Source organism: Bombina bombina, chromosome 9 (assembly GCF_027579735.1).
Source record: "Bombina bombina isolate aBomBom1 chromosome 9, aBomBom1.pri, whole genome shotgun sequence".
In the NCBI taxonomy this organism is placed as follows: Eukaryota; Metazoa; Chordata; class Amphibia; order Anura; family Bombinatoridae; genus Bombina; species Bombina bombina.
The window spans coordinates 103,363,390-103,381,191 of NC_069507.1; the positions used below are offsets into that span (position 1 = coordinate 103,363,390).

Sequence of the window (17,802 nt, forward strand, 5' to 3'; positions counted from 1 at the left end):
CCGAATCGATCCGAACCGAATTTTTCGCGGCTGCACATGTCTAGTATGCTGACAGGCACATATCTATGTATTTATAACTTTTGTATTAGCAAATACAGTAGCGTGGTCACTACTCGCCACGCTATTGTGCAGGTCCTGGTAACTGAGAGCTTTTAGCGTGGCTGAGGTTCCGGAAAGAAGAGAAGCAGGTTAGCGTGCTCTCCAGAGCGTGTTAATGTAAGTACTGCTACTATTGTAGTCACAGGTAAACTTTTCACATGTAGCTTTGAAACATTTACATTCATTTTAATGAAAATGATGTCAATGTTTAACTCAAATTCAGTATTTGTTTTCTTTTAAATTCAGAGCTTTATCAACTGAATTTAATGAATTTAAATAAGAGTTCTAAAGAGAGCTTTAGGTACAGAATGGAAAACATTAGCATGTTAAAGCAGCAATTTGAAGCAACTTTCTAATTTACTCCTATTATCAATTTGTCTTCCTTCTCTTTGTATCTTTATTTGAAAAGCAGGAATGTAAGCTTAGGAGCCAGCCCGTTTTTGGTTCAGCACCCTGGGTAGTGCTTGCTGATTGGTTGGTAAAATTTGAGTTTCATATCCCTTCAACAAGTAAATAATAAAAAAGACAATGCAATAACACTCACTCTGAATTTCAAATAAACAGTAGATTTGTATGTGACACATTTATTTTTTCTCCCATTTTCCGGCCCCCTAATACCATGTGACAGACATCAGCCAATCACAGAGTAGTATACATATACCCTGTGATCTTGTGCACATGCTCAGTATGATCTTGTTCCCCAAAAAGTGTGTTTATAAAAAGATTATGCAAAATTTGATAATGGTAGTAAATTGAAAAGTGTCTTAAAACTTGATGTTCTATCTGAATCATTAAAGTTTATTTTGACTTGAGTGTCCTATTAAGTAGTAACCCTGCTACTCTTTAATATCCCTTTAACCTATTTATTGAAATCTGTGACTTAGCTCAACACACTGATTTGTATTTTATGTGGCTGAAAATCCTGAGTCTGTAGCAGCCAAACGTGAAGATAAATGCTGAAGTTTGGTGCTGTTGTCCTCTATTTTATATGCTCCTTCTAGAATATTCCGCTGTGTGGCACATTGAGGATTATTGACCAATTAGCTTAAACTCATGTGCGCACACAAGATCCCTGAGCAGTTCACGCCTTTTTTGTTTTAACCAATCCTTTGGATACCAGGGAGCGGTACAACTCCTGCACATACGTGTAAACACACTTAGAATCCGGGACTTTCATACGCACCATGTCTTCCACATCCAGCAGAGGCGGGCAGTCAGCTAGGCGCCTAGAGGGACGGAGAAATAATGACGCAATGAGAAAGAGGAATTGGTAGATACAGACATGGAAGGGACATGAAATTCATAATTAAAGGAAAGTCAAAATTAAACTTGCATGATTCAGATAGAGCGTGCAATTTTAAGACACTTGAAAAATGACATATACATATTCTATACTAGTAGTAGCTAGCTGGTGATTGGTGCCTGCACACATTTCTCTCTTGTAATTGGTTGACTAGATGCGTTCAGCTAGCTTCCAGAAGTGAATTGATTATCCTTCATCAAAGCATAAGAGAATGCAGCATATTTTATATTAGAAGTAAATTGGAAAGTTGTTTAAAAGTGTATACTCTCTCAGATGATGAAAGAAAATATTTGTGTTTCATGTCCCTTTAAACAAACATAGGCAGGCTCAGGAGCAGTAATAAACTACTGGTAGCTAGCTAATAATTGGGAGCTACACACATATGCCTCTTGTGATTAGCTCACTAGATGTGCTCAGTCCCAGTAAGTAATTGTTGCTCTGCAGCTGGCTTGACCTATGTGTTTAAATCCATTGCAAAATCCTGTAATACGTTAGACAATTTTCTTTTTACTTTTAATAACTTAATTTTTACAGGAAAAATATTCAAATTAAAGGGACATGAAACCCAAAATGTTTCTTCCATGATTTAGTTAAAGCATACAATTGTAAAAAAAAATTCTAATTTACTTTAATTTTCAATTTTGCTTTATTCTCTTGGTATCCTTTCTTGAAGGAGCAGCAATGCTGAACATATTGTTAAGTCAATCACAAGAGACATATATATGCAGCCACCAATCAGAAGCTAGCTCCCAGCTCCTGAGCCAAGCTAGATATGCTTTTCAACAAAGGATACCAAGAGAATGAAGCAAATTAGATTTTAAAAAAGTAAGTTGTTTAAAAATGTATGCTCTAACTAAATCATGAAAGATTTTTTTTGGGTTTCATGTCCCTTTAAGTAAGTAGGATTTATGAATAATATTCAACATTCTGAAACATTATTTGTTCTTTTGTTGAATGTGCTATTTTAACTTACTTTAGTGTTTGTATGTATGTAATCTTTTGAGATACTATACTCTATATTACATACGGACACTACTGAGCATGTGCAAGAGTTCATAGTATATATGTGTATGGGTTTGTGATTGGCTGGTGGATGTCACATGATATAATGGGCAAGCAAAATGGAAGTAACTTTCACATTTGTCAGAAAAAATCTACTGATCATTTGAAATTCAAACTAAGTACTATAGTGCTTTTTATTATTCATATTCAAAATTAAACTTTCATGGTCGGGCATGCAATTTAAACAACTTTCCAAATTACTTTTATCATCAAATTTGCTTTGCTAGCTTGATATTCTTTGTTGAAAGCTCAACCTAGGTAGGCTTATATGCTATTTTCTAAGCCCTTGAAGGTCGCTTCTTTTCTCAGGGCATTTGACAGTTTTTTACAACTAGACAGCGCTAGTTCATGTGTGCCATATAGAAAACATTGTTCTCACTCCTGTGTAGTTACCTAGGAGTCAGCACTTATTGGCTAAAATGCAAGTCTGTCAAAAGAACTGAAATAAGGGGGCAGCCTGCAGAGGTTTAGATACAAGGTAATCACAGAGGTAAAACGTATATTAATATAACCGTGTTGGTTATGCAAAACTGGGGAATGGGTAATAAGCAGATTATCTATCTTTTTAAATAATAACAATTCTGGAGTAGGCTGTCCTTTTAAGCAATTCTACTATGTTCAAATAATGTAAATAAATTGGCCTAGATCCAATAAAAACCACTTATGAAGCTAGTATGTTGAGGGAAAAAAAGAGGCAATATGGCAACTCAAAAATTGCAGAATTCATAAATATTTGTATCCGACCCTCGTCACAACCTCTAGTAGTGATCTCGGCTCTATTATAATCAATGGAGCTGCATATATCTCATTACAGTAAACTTCTTGCAGCATAGGACAAGTTCCACTGTTAAGGACACCGGCATCAGGAAAATGACTTCAGGACTTTACAAAGCAAACAAATTAAAACAGGAAAAACACTCTAGAAAATGGTTTACTCTATAACATAAGAACACTTTGAAAATGTAAAAGGAAAATTAAAGAAAAATAAATACAAGGCAACCTCTTTTACCCTTTCCTGAAAGAGTTAATTTGTCTATATCAGAACTAAGTTCCGATTTAATCAAATTGAAATTACACGATCATTCATGCAATCGCGTGATTTCAATGATGGGATTGGGTTAGAGGGCCTATGACGCTAGGTATGCCCTCCAGCCCACGATCCAATTTACCAAGCAGCTATGACTTCAGGACAGCCAAACGGCTAGGTCATTCCATGCTGTCCTAACGGTGCTAAAGCCCAGCGCAGTTATGACAGCATGGAACGTCCTAACGGGGTAAAGGGTTAAAAAATGTGATGCACTACTGTGACATGAGATACTTCACAAGGACAATAGAGTCTTTATAAATTATGCATGCTTGGCCAAGGTTTAGATTAAAAGTCTTGATCACACACTGGACCTCCTACAGTCAGCCCCCCTTGTCCTGTCTGTGAGGTTTCCAAGAGGACCCTCATTCTATCCAGTGGGACTACTTTTCTATTGGCCCATGATTCAGATAGAACATGCTAAACAACTTTCTATTTTACTTTTATCAAATCTGCTTTGTTCCTTTGTTGTTGTTTGTTAAAGAGTAAACCTAAATAGGCTGATAGGAGTTTAAGAGCGTGCATGTGTCTTTAACAGTCTATGGTAGAAGTGTTGGCAACTATGTATAATAATACTACAAACATTATGGCATGCCCTACTGCCAAATGGCTAAAGACATATGTAAACTGAGCTCACCTAGGATAACGTTTAACAAAGGATACCAAGAGAACTAAGCAAAAGTGATAATAGAAGCTGTTTAAAGGTTCATGCACTATCCAATCCATTTAAGTTTAATTTTGATTTTACAGTCTCTTTGACCAGGTTTCAAATGTGTTTCCAAACTTCTTGTGGTTATTGTTTTAGCCATTTAGCAACAGTTTCTTATTTCATGTACAAGATTTTGTGTATTGATGTTAATGTTAAGAAAACCAACCTCATGTCTCTGGGGCCTATTTATCAAAGGTCTTGCGGACCTGATCCGACAGTGCCGATCAGGTCCGCAAGACCTCGCTGAATGCGGAGAGCAATACGCTCTCCATATTCAGCATTGCACCAGCAGCTCACCCTGCCCCCTGCAGACTCGCGGCCAATGGGCCACCAGCAGGGGGGTGTCAATCAACCCGATCGTACTCGATCGGGTTGAATTCCGGCGATTCCTGTCCGCCTGCTCAGAGCAGGCGTTCAGGGTTATGGAGCAGCAGTCTTTGTGACTGCTGCTTCATAACTGCTGTTTCTGGCGAGACTGAAGATTTGCCAGAAACACAGGCCCCTAAGCTCCGTTCGGAGCTTGATAAATGGGCCCTTTTAAATCCAACTCCTTTAAGGCTAGATTATGAGCTAGAGCGCGAATTGCGCTAGATATAAACCTTTTGCGCGTTTTACATTACAAAGTATAGTTACACTCATAATAACACTATCTAATAAAAATGATTGGAATGTGAAATATTCATATTTTCATGTCGGGTTAGCGCACATTGGAATATGAGATCGGGTTTGCGCAACAGTATGGTGTTTCAACTCATAATACGAGCGCTACCTGATGTGCGCAAAATGCTTACTTCTAGCACAATTAACGCTCAAGCGAGATCTTTAATTAGCGTGCCGCTTGCAATCTGACCCTTTGGGGCCGAATTATCATTGTGTGAGCGGATATGATCCGATATTGCGGATCATGTCCGCTGCACATCGATAAATGCCGACAGCATGCGATCTCGGCATTTATCATTGCACCAGCAGTTCTTGTGAACTGCTGATGCAATACCAATCGGCCGCTAGCAGGGGGTGTCAATCAACCCGATCGTATTTGATCGGGTTGATCTCTGACGATGTCTGTCTGCCGCCTCAGAGCAGGCGGACAGGTTATGGAGAAGCGGTTTTTAGAAGGCTCGCCAGAAACACGGGGCATTAAGCTCCATACGGATCTTGATAAATATGCCCCTTTATCTTGATAAAAAACTAAAACAAAAATATGCATGCCGCTGTGTGCTGAAATCTGAATTCTACAAGATTGTAAAATCTTTGCTTTACAATATAAGTCACTTCGCATATCTCCTTTATGAAGAAGAACAGCCCATTTTCTTAAAGAGTTATATTAAAACATTGTGAATTCTGCAAGACATATTCGATAAAATTACACAATAAATAACCTTTTGATAACCATGCCCATAGGGAGCAGACAAAAACCAGATAGGAAACAGACAAAAAAGGTAAAAAGTGAATAACAAAAAGACTGGCAAAGGAAGGGGCAGAAAAATAATAGTCAGCAAATGAAATAAATAAAAGAAAGAAAAAAATAGGCAAGTTAGAATGGAGATATTGGGCTAGATTCATAGATGCTTGTTAAATTGTTGAGCGGCATTGTTGTTGAACAGAGATGATACCAAATGTTGAATCACTTGAAAGTGATGGGGCACACCTATAAAAAAAACATCTCTGCAATACAAAATCTGGAGTAGACTGTCTCTTTAACATATATAATTGTTTAAAAAGATAGCTAATCCCTTTATAAAAATTCCCCAGTTTTGCATAACTAACACTGTCATAATAATATACTTTTTACCTCTGTGATTACCTTGTATCTAAGCCTCTGCAGACTGCCCCCTTATTTCAGTTCTTTTGGCAGGCTTGCCTTTTAGCTAATCAGTGGTGACTCATAAATAACTCCACATATGTGAGCACAATGTTATCTATATGACACATATGAACTAGCACTGTCCAACTTTGAAAAGCTAATAAAATGCGCTGAGATAAGAGGCAACCTTCAAGGGTTTAGAAATTAGCATATGAGCCTACCTAGGTTTAGCTTTCAACAAAGAATAGCAAGAGAACAAAGCAAATTAGATGACAAAAGAAAATTAGAAAGTTGTTTAAAATGACATGCCCTATCTGAATCTTGAAAGTTAAATTTCGACTAGACTGTCCTTTTAGCTGCATCTGGCTGATGTCCTATTTGTCATGATAATTTTTTGTCATGATAGTAATTTTTCTATATACCTTTGGTATCTGTTTTTAATTTGAACTAATAAATGTTGAACTTTTAATATCCACCGGCTGGTGCTCCGTTTTTCTAGTTTACTTCATGTCCCTTTAAGTGCCCTGATACACGATATCACGCACAGCAAACATGAAATGTTAGCAATGTGGAAAAGCATTAATTACAATCCGTTTAACTTAGTCGCAAAACTGGTTTTGTAAATGTTTGTAACTGTAAAATATTCGTGTGTTTTAATAGCGTAAAGTTGTCTCGCTGTATAGAAAGAAAACCGCTGCAGAAACCTTCCTAACGCCAAACAAGTGACTGGCTACTCTAGTGGGTGTTCTAGAAGAGTGGTTGGAGTTTTTCACCTAAGTCTCGTTCATAAAGACTCTACTGTACTGTATAGTATCTTGTCTTGTGGCTGAGTCCCGCTTTTTAAAGCTGACAAAGTATTTCCTATTGATTTTTTGTTAAAGGGACATGAAAGCCAAATTGTTTCTTTCATGATTCAGATAGAGCATACAACTTTACACAATTTTCAGATTTACTCCTTTTATATAATTTGCGTCCTTATCTCAGTATCCTTTGTTGAAAAGCATACCGTGGTTCAGGAGCAGTAATGCACTCGTGGGAGCTAGCTGCTTATTGGTGGCTGCACATATATGCCACTTTTCATTGACTCAAGAGATGAGTTTAGCTAGCTCCCAGTAGTGCATTGCTGCTCATTCAAGAAAGGATATCAAGAGAATGATGCAAATTTGATAGAAATATATTTGAAAGTTGTTTAATAATTGTATGATTTATCTAAATCATAAAATAAGTTTTTTGTCTTTCTTGTCCCTTTAACTTATTCAGAGTTTTCTTTTAAGCATATGTTAGAAAACACTGTTATATAGGGTGTATTTCTTTCCTAAGATATGGTGAGTCCATGGGTTCATCAATTACTGTTGGGAATATCACTCCTGGCCAGCAGGAGGAGGCAAAGAGCACCACAGCAAAGCTGTCAAGTATCACTCCCCTTCCCACAATCCCCAGTCATTCTCTTTGCCTTCAGTGCAAGGAGGAGGTGAAGTTAGGTGTCTGTTAATGATTTTTTCTTCAATCAAGATTTTATTATTTTAAAGCCAGAGCAGGCTTGCTCTGATCTTTCCTGACAAATGTGGGTATAGCTGTACTCCATGTTAGTCTCTTCAGTAGGGCTGTAGTAGCTTTCAAGCAGTTAGGAACTTGTGGGGTGGGCCTCACTGCGTTTTCCTCACAGGTTGCTGCCCTTACATTGAAAGCCAGAGTAGGTTTACTCTGTCCTCTCTTGTGTTCACAGATCTCTGTAAGGAGTTGCATCCTCTCATACCGGGTGAGCTGTCCTCCTGCCGGACAGACTGAGGTGCAAGTAAGTGCTATTTTGTTGTTTTATATAGAAGACACAGGAATTTGGCACTTAAATTGGTATCTGCATTTTATTGGGGACTTAAGCTCCTCTTGTTAAACAAGTTCATTAGGCAGGAAGCAGGCACTGGGACTTTGAGTGGTTATATGTATGGGGAAAACCCAGGCACTTTAACTAGGTTGTTCAGTGTAGTTCTATCTGGAGTGTGTTGGATAACTTGACATGTCTCAGTTTAGATATAACTAATTTCTGAGACATGTTCACGGAGCGCTTTGGTCGGAATTTGATTATTTCGTATAATGGCCGCTGGGACCGTCTCTATTATTATTAGGGAGGCGGGTCTGTTTTCTGTGGCGGTAAACTTTTCCCTACTCGCGCGCTTTCATTTTTGCAGCGTAGCTGATAATGGAAGTGCTGCTGCATCAAGCTCTTCAACTGAGCTGTCGATTACAGTCACTACAGACTTTGTTCTATCAGTGGGTTGTGTCCGGTGTGCAGAGGGGACAGGAAGGCACCTCAGTGGCACGCTGAGGTGTAGAGAGCCTGTGTCTGTTAAAATTGTCTTACATTTTATTACTTAGCTAAGTATCTTGCCAAAGTTAGTCGGTTTTATAAACCTTGCCTTAGCCGTATTCTGTTGGGAACGGATGCTCTTAAAGGAGCAGTACATTTAAAAAAATGTTTTGTTTTTGTTTCTTTTTTGCAAGATGGATCAAGAGTCTGTGACTCCTGCTTAATGCATGCTTTGTATAGATGGACAAGTTGAACCCCCTTTGCCTTTTTGTTCTGATTGTATTGAAAGAACTTTAATGTACAAGGATAGACTTTTTGTTACATAGCCACCATTCTCTCAGGTTGATGCTGCTAAGGCAATGCTGCAGCTTTCTCCTCAAGCGTCCCAAGCCCATAACCATTCAGTACCCTGTGGTTCCTCACAATCTACTGGAGGAGTGTATTTGCATGCAGAAATTGTGGCCCAGGTATCCTCGGCGGTATCTGAGGCATAGCTGCCATTCCCTTACTTCAGGGGAAACACAAGAGGAAAGTTAAAAAATCAGATTGTAAGGTTTCTGATCCTGCCCAGGCTAACCAAGTTACTCTTTCTCATAAGTCTGAAGAGGAAGATACTTTGGTATAGACATGTGCACGGCTAAAAAATTCGGTTCGTTTTCGGTTCGGATCGATTCGGACTTTTCAAATTTCGTTTCGGATCGAATCGGATTCGGCAAAATTTGAATAAATTCGTTTCGGATTTATTCGGATCCGAATAAATTCGTTTCGGATTTATTCTGATTCGGCTGAATTCGGTTCTATTCCGTTCCGAAATTCGGTATGTTTTTAGTACACTAACACCCATTTAGTACACTAAGTCACTAACACCCATAAACTACCTATGAATCACTAAACCGAGGCCCCCCCACATCGCAAACCCTATAATAACATTATTTAACCCCTAATCTGCCGATCGGATATCGCCGCAACCTACATTATAGCTATTAACCCCTAATCTGCTGTCCCTAACACCGCCGACCCCTACATTATAGTTATTAACCCCTAATCTGCCTCCCCCAACGTCGCCGCAATCTAACTACAAGTATTAACCCCTAATCTGCCGACCCGATATCGCCGCCGCCTACATTATAGCTATTAACCCCTAATCTGCTGTCCCTAACACCGCCGACCCCTACATTATAGTTATTAACCCCTAATCTGCCCCTCCCCAACGTCCCCGCAATCTAACTACAAGTATTAACCCCTAATCTGCCGACCCGATATCGCCGCCGCCTACATTATAGCTATTAACCCCTAATCTGCTGTCCCTAACACCGCCGACCCCTACATTATAGTTATTAACCCCTAATCTGCCTCCCCCAACGTCGACGCAATCTAACTACAAGTATTAACCCCTAATCTGCCGACACGATATCGCCGCCGCCTACATTATAGCTATTAACCCCTAATCTGCTGTCCCTAACACCGCTGACCCTTACATTATAGTTATTAACCCCTAATCTGCCTCCCCCAACGTCGCCGCAATCTAACTACAAGTATTAACCCCTAATCTGCCGACCCGATATTGCCGCCGCCTACATTATAGCTATTAACCCCTAATCTGCTGTCCCTAACACCGCCGACCCCTACATTATAGTTATTAACCCCTAATCTGCCCCCCCCAACGTCGCCGCAATCTAACTACAAGTATTAACCCCTAATCTGCCGACCCAATATCGCCGCCGCCTACATTATAGCTATTAACCCCTAATCTGCTGTCCCTAACACCGCCGACCCCTACATTATAGTTATTAACCCCTAATCTGCCCCTCCCCAACGTCCCCGCAATCTAACTACAAGTATTAACCCCTAATCTGCCAACCGCAAATCGCCGCCACTATAATAAATGTATTAACCCCTAAACCGCCGCACTCCCGCCTCGCAAACACTATAATACATTTTATTAACCCCTAATCTGCCCTCCCTAACAACGCCGCCACCTACCTACAATTATTAACCCCTAATCTCCCGCCCCCAACGTTGCCGCTACTATAATAAGGTTATTAACCCCTAAACCTAAGTCTAACCCTAACACTAACACCCCCTAACTTAAATATAATTTAAATAAAACGAAATAAGTTTACTATAGTTAAATAAATGAATCCTATTTAAAACTAAAGACTTACCTGTAAAATAAACCCTAATATAGCTGCAATATAACTAATAATTACATTGTAGCTATTTTAGCATTTATATTTATTTTACAGGCAACTTTGTATTTATTTTAACTAGGTACAATAGCTATTAAATAGATATTTACTGTTTAATAGCTACCTAGTTAAAATAATTACAAATTTACCTGTAAAATAAATCCTAACCTAAGTTACAATTACACCTAACACTACACTATCATTAAATTAACTAAATAAATGAATCATATTTAAAACAAAATACTTACCTGTAAAATAAACCCTAATATAGCTGCAATCTAACTAATAGTTGCATTGTAGCTATTTTAGCATTTATATTTATTTTACAGGCAACTTTGTATTTATTTTAACTAGGTACAAAAGCTATTAAATAGTTATTGACTAATTAATAGCTACCTAGTTAAAATAATTACAAAATTACCTGTAAAATAAATCCTAACCTAAGTTACAATTAAACCTAACACTACACTGTCATTAAATAAATTAACTACAAGTACCTACAATTATCTACAATTAAATAAACTAAAGTACAAAAAAACCCCACTAAATTACAAAAAAAAACAAACACTAAATTACAAAAAATAAAAAAATATTACAAGAATTTTAAACTAATTACACCTAATCTAAGCCCCCTAATAAAATAACAAAGCCCCCCAAAATAAAAAAAATGCCCTACCCTATACTAAATTACAAAAGTTAACAGCTCTATTACCTTACCAGCCCTGAACAGGGCCCTTTGCGGGGCATGCCCCAAAGAAAACAGCTCTTTTGCCTGTAAAAAAAAAACACAATCTCCCCCCCCCCACATTACAACCCACCACCCACATACCCCTACTCTAACCCAAACCCCCCTTAAATAAACCTAACACTACCCCCCTGAAGATCTCCCTACCTTGAGTCGTGTTCACCCAGCCGGGCCGAAGTCTTCATCCGATGGGGCAGAAGAGGACATCCAGACCGGCAGAAGTCTTCATCCAAGCGGGGCAAGAAGAGGTCTTCCATCCATCATACAAGTACCAAAATACAAACAAACACTAAATTACCAAAAATAATAAAATATTACAATAATTTTAAACTAATTACACCTAATCTAAGCCCCCTACTAGCTATTAATATAGCTTCAATATAACTAATAGTTACATTGTAGCTATTTTAGGATTTATATTTATTTTACAGGCAACTTTGTATTTATTTTAACTAGGTACAATAGTTATTAAATAGTTAATAACTATTTAATAACTACCTAGCTAAAATAAATACAAATTTACCTGTAAAATAAATCATCACCTAAGTTACAATTACACCTAACACTACACTATCATTAAATTAACTAAATAAATGAATCCTATATAAAACAAAAGACTTACCTGTAAAATAAACCCTAATATAGCTGCAATATAACTAATAGTTACATTGTAGCTATTTTAGCATTTATATTTATTGTACAGGCAACTTTGTATTTATTTTAACTAGGTTCAATAGCTATTAAATAGATATTGACTATTTAATAGCTACCTAGTTAAAATAATTACAAAATTACCTGTAAAATAAATCCTAACCTAAGTTACAATTAAACCTAACACTACACTATCATTAAATAAATTAACTACAAGTACCTACAATTAAATACAATTAAAAAAACTAAACTAAAGTACAAAACCCCCCCCCACTAAATTACAAAAAATAAAAAAATATTACAAGAATTTTAAACTAATTACACCTAATCTAAGCCCCCTAATAAAATAACAAAGCCCCCCAAAATAAAAAAAAAATGCCCTACCCTATACTAAATTACAAAAGTTAACAGCTCTATTACCTTACCAGCCCTGAACAGGGCCTTTTGCGGGGCATGCCCCAAAGAAAACAGCTCTTTTGCCTGTTAAAAAAAAACACAATACCCCCCCCACATTACAACCCACCACCCACATACCCCTACTCTAACCCAAACCCCCCTTAAATAAATCTAACACTACCCCCCTGAAGATCTCCCTACCTTGAGTCGTGTTCACCCAGCCGGGCCGAAGTCTTCATCCGATGGGGCAGAAGAGGACATCCAGACCAGCAGAAGTCTTCATCCAAGCGGGGCAAGAAGAGGTCTTCCATCCATCAGAAAAGTACAAAAAAATAAACAAACACTAAATTAGCAAGAATAATAAAATATTACAATAATTTTAAACTAATTACACCTAATCTAAGCCCCCTACTAGCTATTAATATAGCTACAATATAACTAATAGTTACATTGTAGCTATTTTAGGATTTATATGTATTTTACAGGCAACTTTGTATTTATTTTAACTAGGTACAATAGCTATTAAATAGTTAATAACTATTTAATAACTACCTAGCTAAAATAAATACAAATTTACCTGTAAAATAAACCCTAACCTAAGTTACAATTACACCTAACACTACACTGTCATTAAATTAACTAAATAAATTAATCCTATATAAAACTAAATACTTACCTGTAAAATAAACTCTAATATAGCTACAATATAACTAATAGTTACATTGTAGCTATTTTAGCATTTATATTTATTTTACAGGCAACTTTGTATTTATTTTAACTAGGTACAATAGCTATTAAATAGATATTTACTGTTTAATAGCTACCTAGTTAAAATAATTACAAAATTACCTGTAAAATAAATCCTAACCTAAGTTACTATTAAACCTAACACTACACTATCATTAAATAAATTAACTACAAGTACCTACAATTAAATACAATTAAAAAAACTAAACTAAAGTACAAAACCCCCCCCACTAAATTACAAAAAATAAAAAAAATTACAAGAATTTTAAACTAATTACACCTAATCTAAGCCCCCTAATAAAATAACAAAGCCACCCAAAATAAAAAAATGCCCTACCCTATACTAAATTACAAAAGTAATCAGCTCTATTACCTTACCAGCCCTGAACAGGGCCTTTTGCGGGGCATGCCCCAAAGAAAACAGCTCTTTTGCCTGTAAAAAAAAACACAATACCCCCCCCCCACATTACAACCCACCACCCACATACCCCTACTCTAACCCAAACCCCCCTTAAATAAACCTAACACTACCCCCCTGAAGATCTCTCTACCGTGTCTTCACCCAGCGGGCCGAAGTCTTCATCCGATGGGGCAGAAGAGGACATCCAGACCGGCAGAAGTCTTCATCCAAGCGGGGCAAGAAGAGATCTTCCATCCATCAGAAGTCTTGATCCAGGCGGCATCTTCTCTGTTCATCCATCGGGAGCGGAGCGGCAGCATCCTGAAGACATCCCACGCAGAGCATCCTCTTCTTTCTTGATCCGACGACTAGGTGACTGTACCTTTAAGTGACGTCATCCAAGATGGCGTCCCTTGAATTCCGATTGGCTGATAGGATTCTATCAGCCAATCGGAATTAAGGTAGGAAAAATCTGATTGGCTGATTCAATCAGCCAATCAGATTCAAGTTCAATCCGATTGGCTGATGGAATCAGCCAATCAGATTGACCTCGCATTCTATTGGCTGTTCCGATCAGCCAATAGAATGCGAGCTCAATCTGATTGGCTGATTCCATCAGCCAATCGGATTGAACTTGAATCTGATTGGCTGATTGAATCAGCCAATCAGATTTTTCCTACCTTAATTCCGATTAGCTGATAGAATCCTATCAGCCAATCGGAATTCAAGGGACGCCATCTTGGATGACGTCACTTAAAGGTACAGTCACCTAGTCGTCGGATCAAGAAAGAAGAGGATGCTCTGCGTGGGATGTCTTCAGGATGCTGCCGCTCCGCTCCCGATGGATGAACAGAGAAGATGCCGCCTGGATCAAGACTTCTGATGGATGGAAGACCTCTTCTTGCCCCGCTTGGATGAAGACTTCTGCCGGTCTGGATGTCCTCTTCTGCCCCATCGGATGAAGACTTCGGCCCGCTGGGTGAAGACACGGTAGAGAGATCTTCAGGGGGGTAGTGTTAGGTTTATTTAAGGGGGGTTTGGGTTAGAGTAGGGGTATGTGAGTGGTGGGTTGTAATGTGGGGGGGTATTGTGTTTTTTTTTACAGGCAAAAGAGCTGTTTTCTTTGGGGCATGCCCCGCAAAAGGCCCTGTTCAGGGCTGGTAAGGTAATAGAGCTGATTACTTTTGTAATTTAGTATAGGGTAGGGCATTTTTTTATTTTGGGGGGCTTTGTTATTTTATTAGGGGGCTTAGATTAGGTGTAATTAGTTTAAAATTCTTGTAATTTTTTTTATTTTTTGTAATTTAGTGTTTTTTTTTTTTGTACTTTAGTTTAGTTTATTTCATTGTATTTAATTGTAGGTACTTGTAGTTAATTTATTTAATGATAGTGTAGTGTTAGGTTTAATAGTAACTTAGGTTAGGATTTATTTTACAGGTAATTTTGTAATTATTTTAACTAGGTAGCTATTAAACAGTAAATATCTATTTAATAGCTATTGTACCTAGTTAAAATAAATACAAAGTTGCCTGTAAAATAAATATAAATGCTAAAATAGCTACAATGTAACTATTAGTTATATTGTAGCTATATTAGGGTTTATTTTACAGGTAAGTATTTAGTTTTATATAGGATTAATTTATTTAGTTAATTTAATGACAGTGTAGTGTTAGGTGTAATTGTAACTTAGGTTAGGGTTTATTTTACAGGTAAATTTGTATTTATTTTAGCTAGGTAGTTATTAAATAGTTATTAACTATTTAATAGCTATTGTACCTAGTTAAAATAAATACAAAGTTGCCTGTAAAATAAATATAAATCCTAAAATAGCTACAATGTAACTATTAGTTATATTGTAGCTATATTAATAGCTAGTAGGGGGCTTAGATTAGGTGTAATTAGTTTAAAATTATTGTAATATTTTATTATTTTTGCTAATTTAGTGTTTGTTTGTTTTTTTGTACTTTTCTGATGGATGGAAGACCTCTTCTTGCCCCGCTTGGATGAAGACTTCTGCCGGTCTGGATGTCCTCTTCTGCCCCATCGGATGAAGACTTCGGCCCGGCTGGGTGAACACGACTCAAGGTAGGGAGATCTTCAGGGGGGTAGTGTTAGGTTTATTTAAGGGGGGTTTGGGTTAGAGTAGGGGTATGTGGGTGGTGGGTTGTAATGTGGGGGGGGATTGTGTTTTTTTTTTTACAGGCAAAAGAGCTGTTTTCTTTGGGGCATGCCCCGCAAAGGGCCCTGTTCAGGGCTGGTAAGGTAATAGAGCTGATTACTTTTGTAATTTAGTATAGGGTAGGGCATTTTTTTATTTTGGGGGGCTTTGTTATTTTATTAGGGGGCTTAGATTAGGTGTAATTAGTTTAAAATTCTTGTAATATTTTTTTATTTTTTGTAATTTAGTGGGGGGGGGTTTGTACTTTAGTTTAGTTTTTTTAATTGTATTTAATTGTAGGTACTTGTAGTTAATTTATTTAATGATAGTGTAGTGTTAGGTTTAATTGTAACTTAGGTTAGGATTTATTTTACAGGTAATTTTGTAATTATTTTAACTAGGTAGCTATTAAATAGTCAATATCTATTTAATAGCTATTGAACCTAGTTAAAATGAATACAAAGTTGCCTGTACAATAAATATAAATGCTAAAATAGCTACAATGTAACTATTAGTTATATTGCAGCTATATTAGGGTTTATTTTACAGGTAAGTCTTTAGTTTTATATAGGATTCATTTATTTAGTTAATTTAATGATAGTGTAGTGTTAGGTGTAATTGTAACTTAGGTTATGATTTATTTTACAGGTAAATTTGTATTTATTTTAGCTAGGTAGTTATTAAATAGTTATTAACTATTTAATAACTATTGTACCTAGTTAAAATAAATACAAAGTTGCCTGTAAAATACATATAAATCCTAAAATAGCTACAATGTAACTATTAGTTATATTGAAGCTATATTAATAGCTAGTAGGGGGCTTAGATTAGGTGTAATTAGTTTAAAATTATTGTAATATTTTATTATGTTTGGTAATTTAGTGTTTGTTTGTATTTTGGTACTTGTATGATGGATGGAAGACCTCTTCTTGCCCCGCTTGGATGAAGACTTCTGCCGGTCTGGATATACTCTTCTGCCCCATCGGATGAAGACTTCGGCCCGGCTGGGTGAACACGACTCAAGGTAGGGAGATCTTCAGGGGGGTAGTGTTAGGTTTATTTAAGGGGGGTTTGGGTTAGAGTAGGGGTATGTGGGTGGTGGGTTGTAATGTGGGGGGGGGATTGTGTTTTTTTTTTTACAGGCAAAAGAGCTGTTTTCTTTGGGGCATGCCCCGCAAAGGGCCCTGTTCAGGGCTGGTAAGGTAATAGAGCTGTTAACTTTTGAAATTTAGTATAGGGTAGGGCATTTTTTTTATTTTGGGGGGCTTTGTTATTTTATTAGGGGGCTTAGATTAGGTGTAATTAGTTTAAAATTCTTGTAATATTTTTTTATTTTTTGTAATTTAGTGGTTTTTTATTTTTTGTAATTTAGTGGGGGGGTTTTGTACTTTAGTTTATTAAATTGTAGATAATTGTAGGTACTTGTAGTTAATTTATTTAATGATAGTGTAGTGTTAGGTTTTATTGTAACTTAGGTTAGGATTTATTTTACAGGTAATTTTGTAATTATTTTAACTAGTTAGCTATTAATTAGTCAATAACTATTTAATAGCTGTTGTACCTAGTTAAAATAAATACAAAGTTGCCTGTAAAATAAATATAAATCCTAAAATAGCTACAATGTAACTATTAGTTATATTGCAGCTATCTTAGGGTTTATTTTACAGGTAAGTCTTTAGTTTTAAATAGGATTCATTTATTTAACTATAGTAAACTTATTTCGTTTTATTTAAATTATATTTAAGTTAGGGGGTGTTAGGGTTAGACTTAGGTTTAGGGGTTAATAACCTTATTATAGTAGCGGCGACGGTGCAGGCGTGAGGTTAGGGGTTAATAATTGTAGGTAGGTGGCGGCGATGTTAGGGAGGGCAGATTAGGGGTTAATAAAATGTATTATAGTGTTTGCGAGGCGGGAGTGCGGCGGTTTAGGGGTTAATACATTTATTATAGTTGCGGCGATTTGCGGTCGGCAGATTAGGGGTTAATACTTGTAGTTAGATTGCGGCGACGTTGGGGGGGGGCAGATTAGGGGTTAATAACTATAATGTAGGGGTCGGCAGTGTTAGGGACAGCAGATTAGGGGTTAATAGCTATAATGTAGGCGGCGGCGATATCGGGTCGGCAGATTAGGGGTTAATACTTGTAGTTAG

General features: G+C 37.1%; 1 protein-coding gene across 1 annotated transcript in view; it reads right to left on the bottom strand.

Annotated features, from left to right (window-relative positions):
* Window positions 1-656: 656 nt before the first annotated feature.
* SMTNL1 (smoothelin like 1) overlaps window positions 657-17,802 on the bottom strand; it is a 39,509-nt gene continuing 22,363 nt past the window's right edge. Inside the window, exon 5 of the mRNA XM_053692285.1 lies at window positions 657-1,325. Coding sequence (XP_053548260.1) covers window positions 1,181-1,325 — 145 coding nt within the window. The 3' untranslated portion in view covers window positions 657-1,180. The remainder of the gene's footprint in view (window positions 1,326-17,802) is intronic.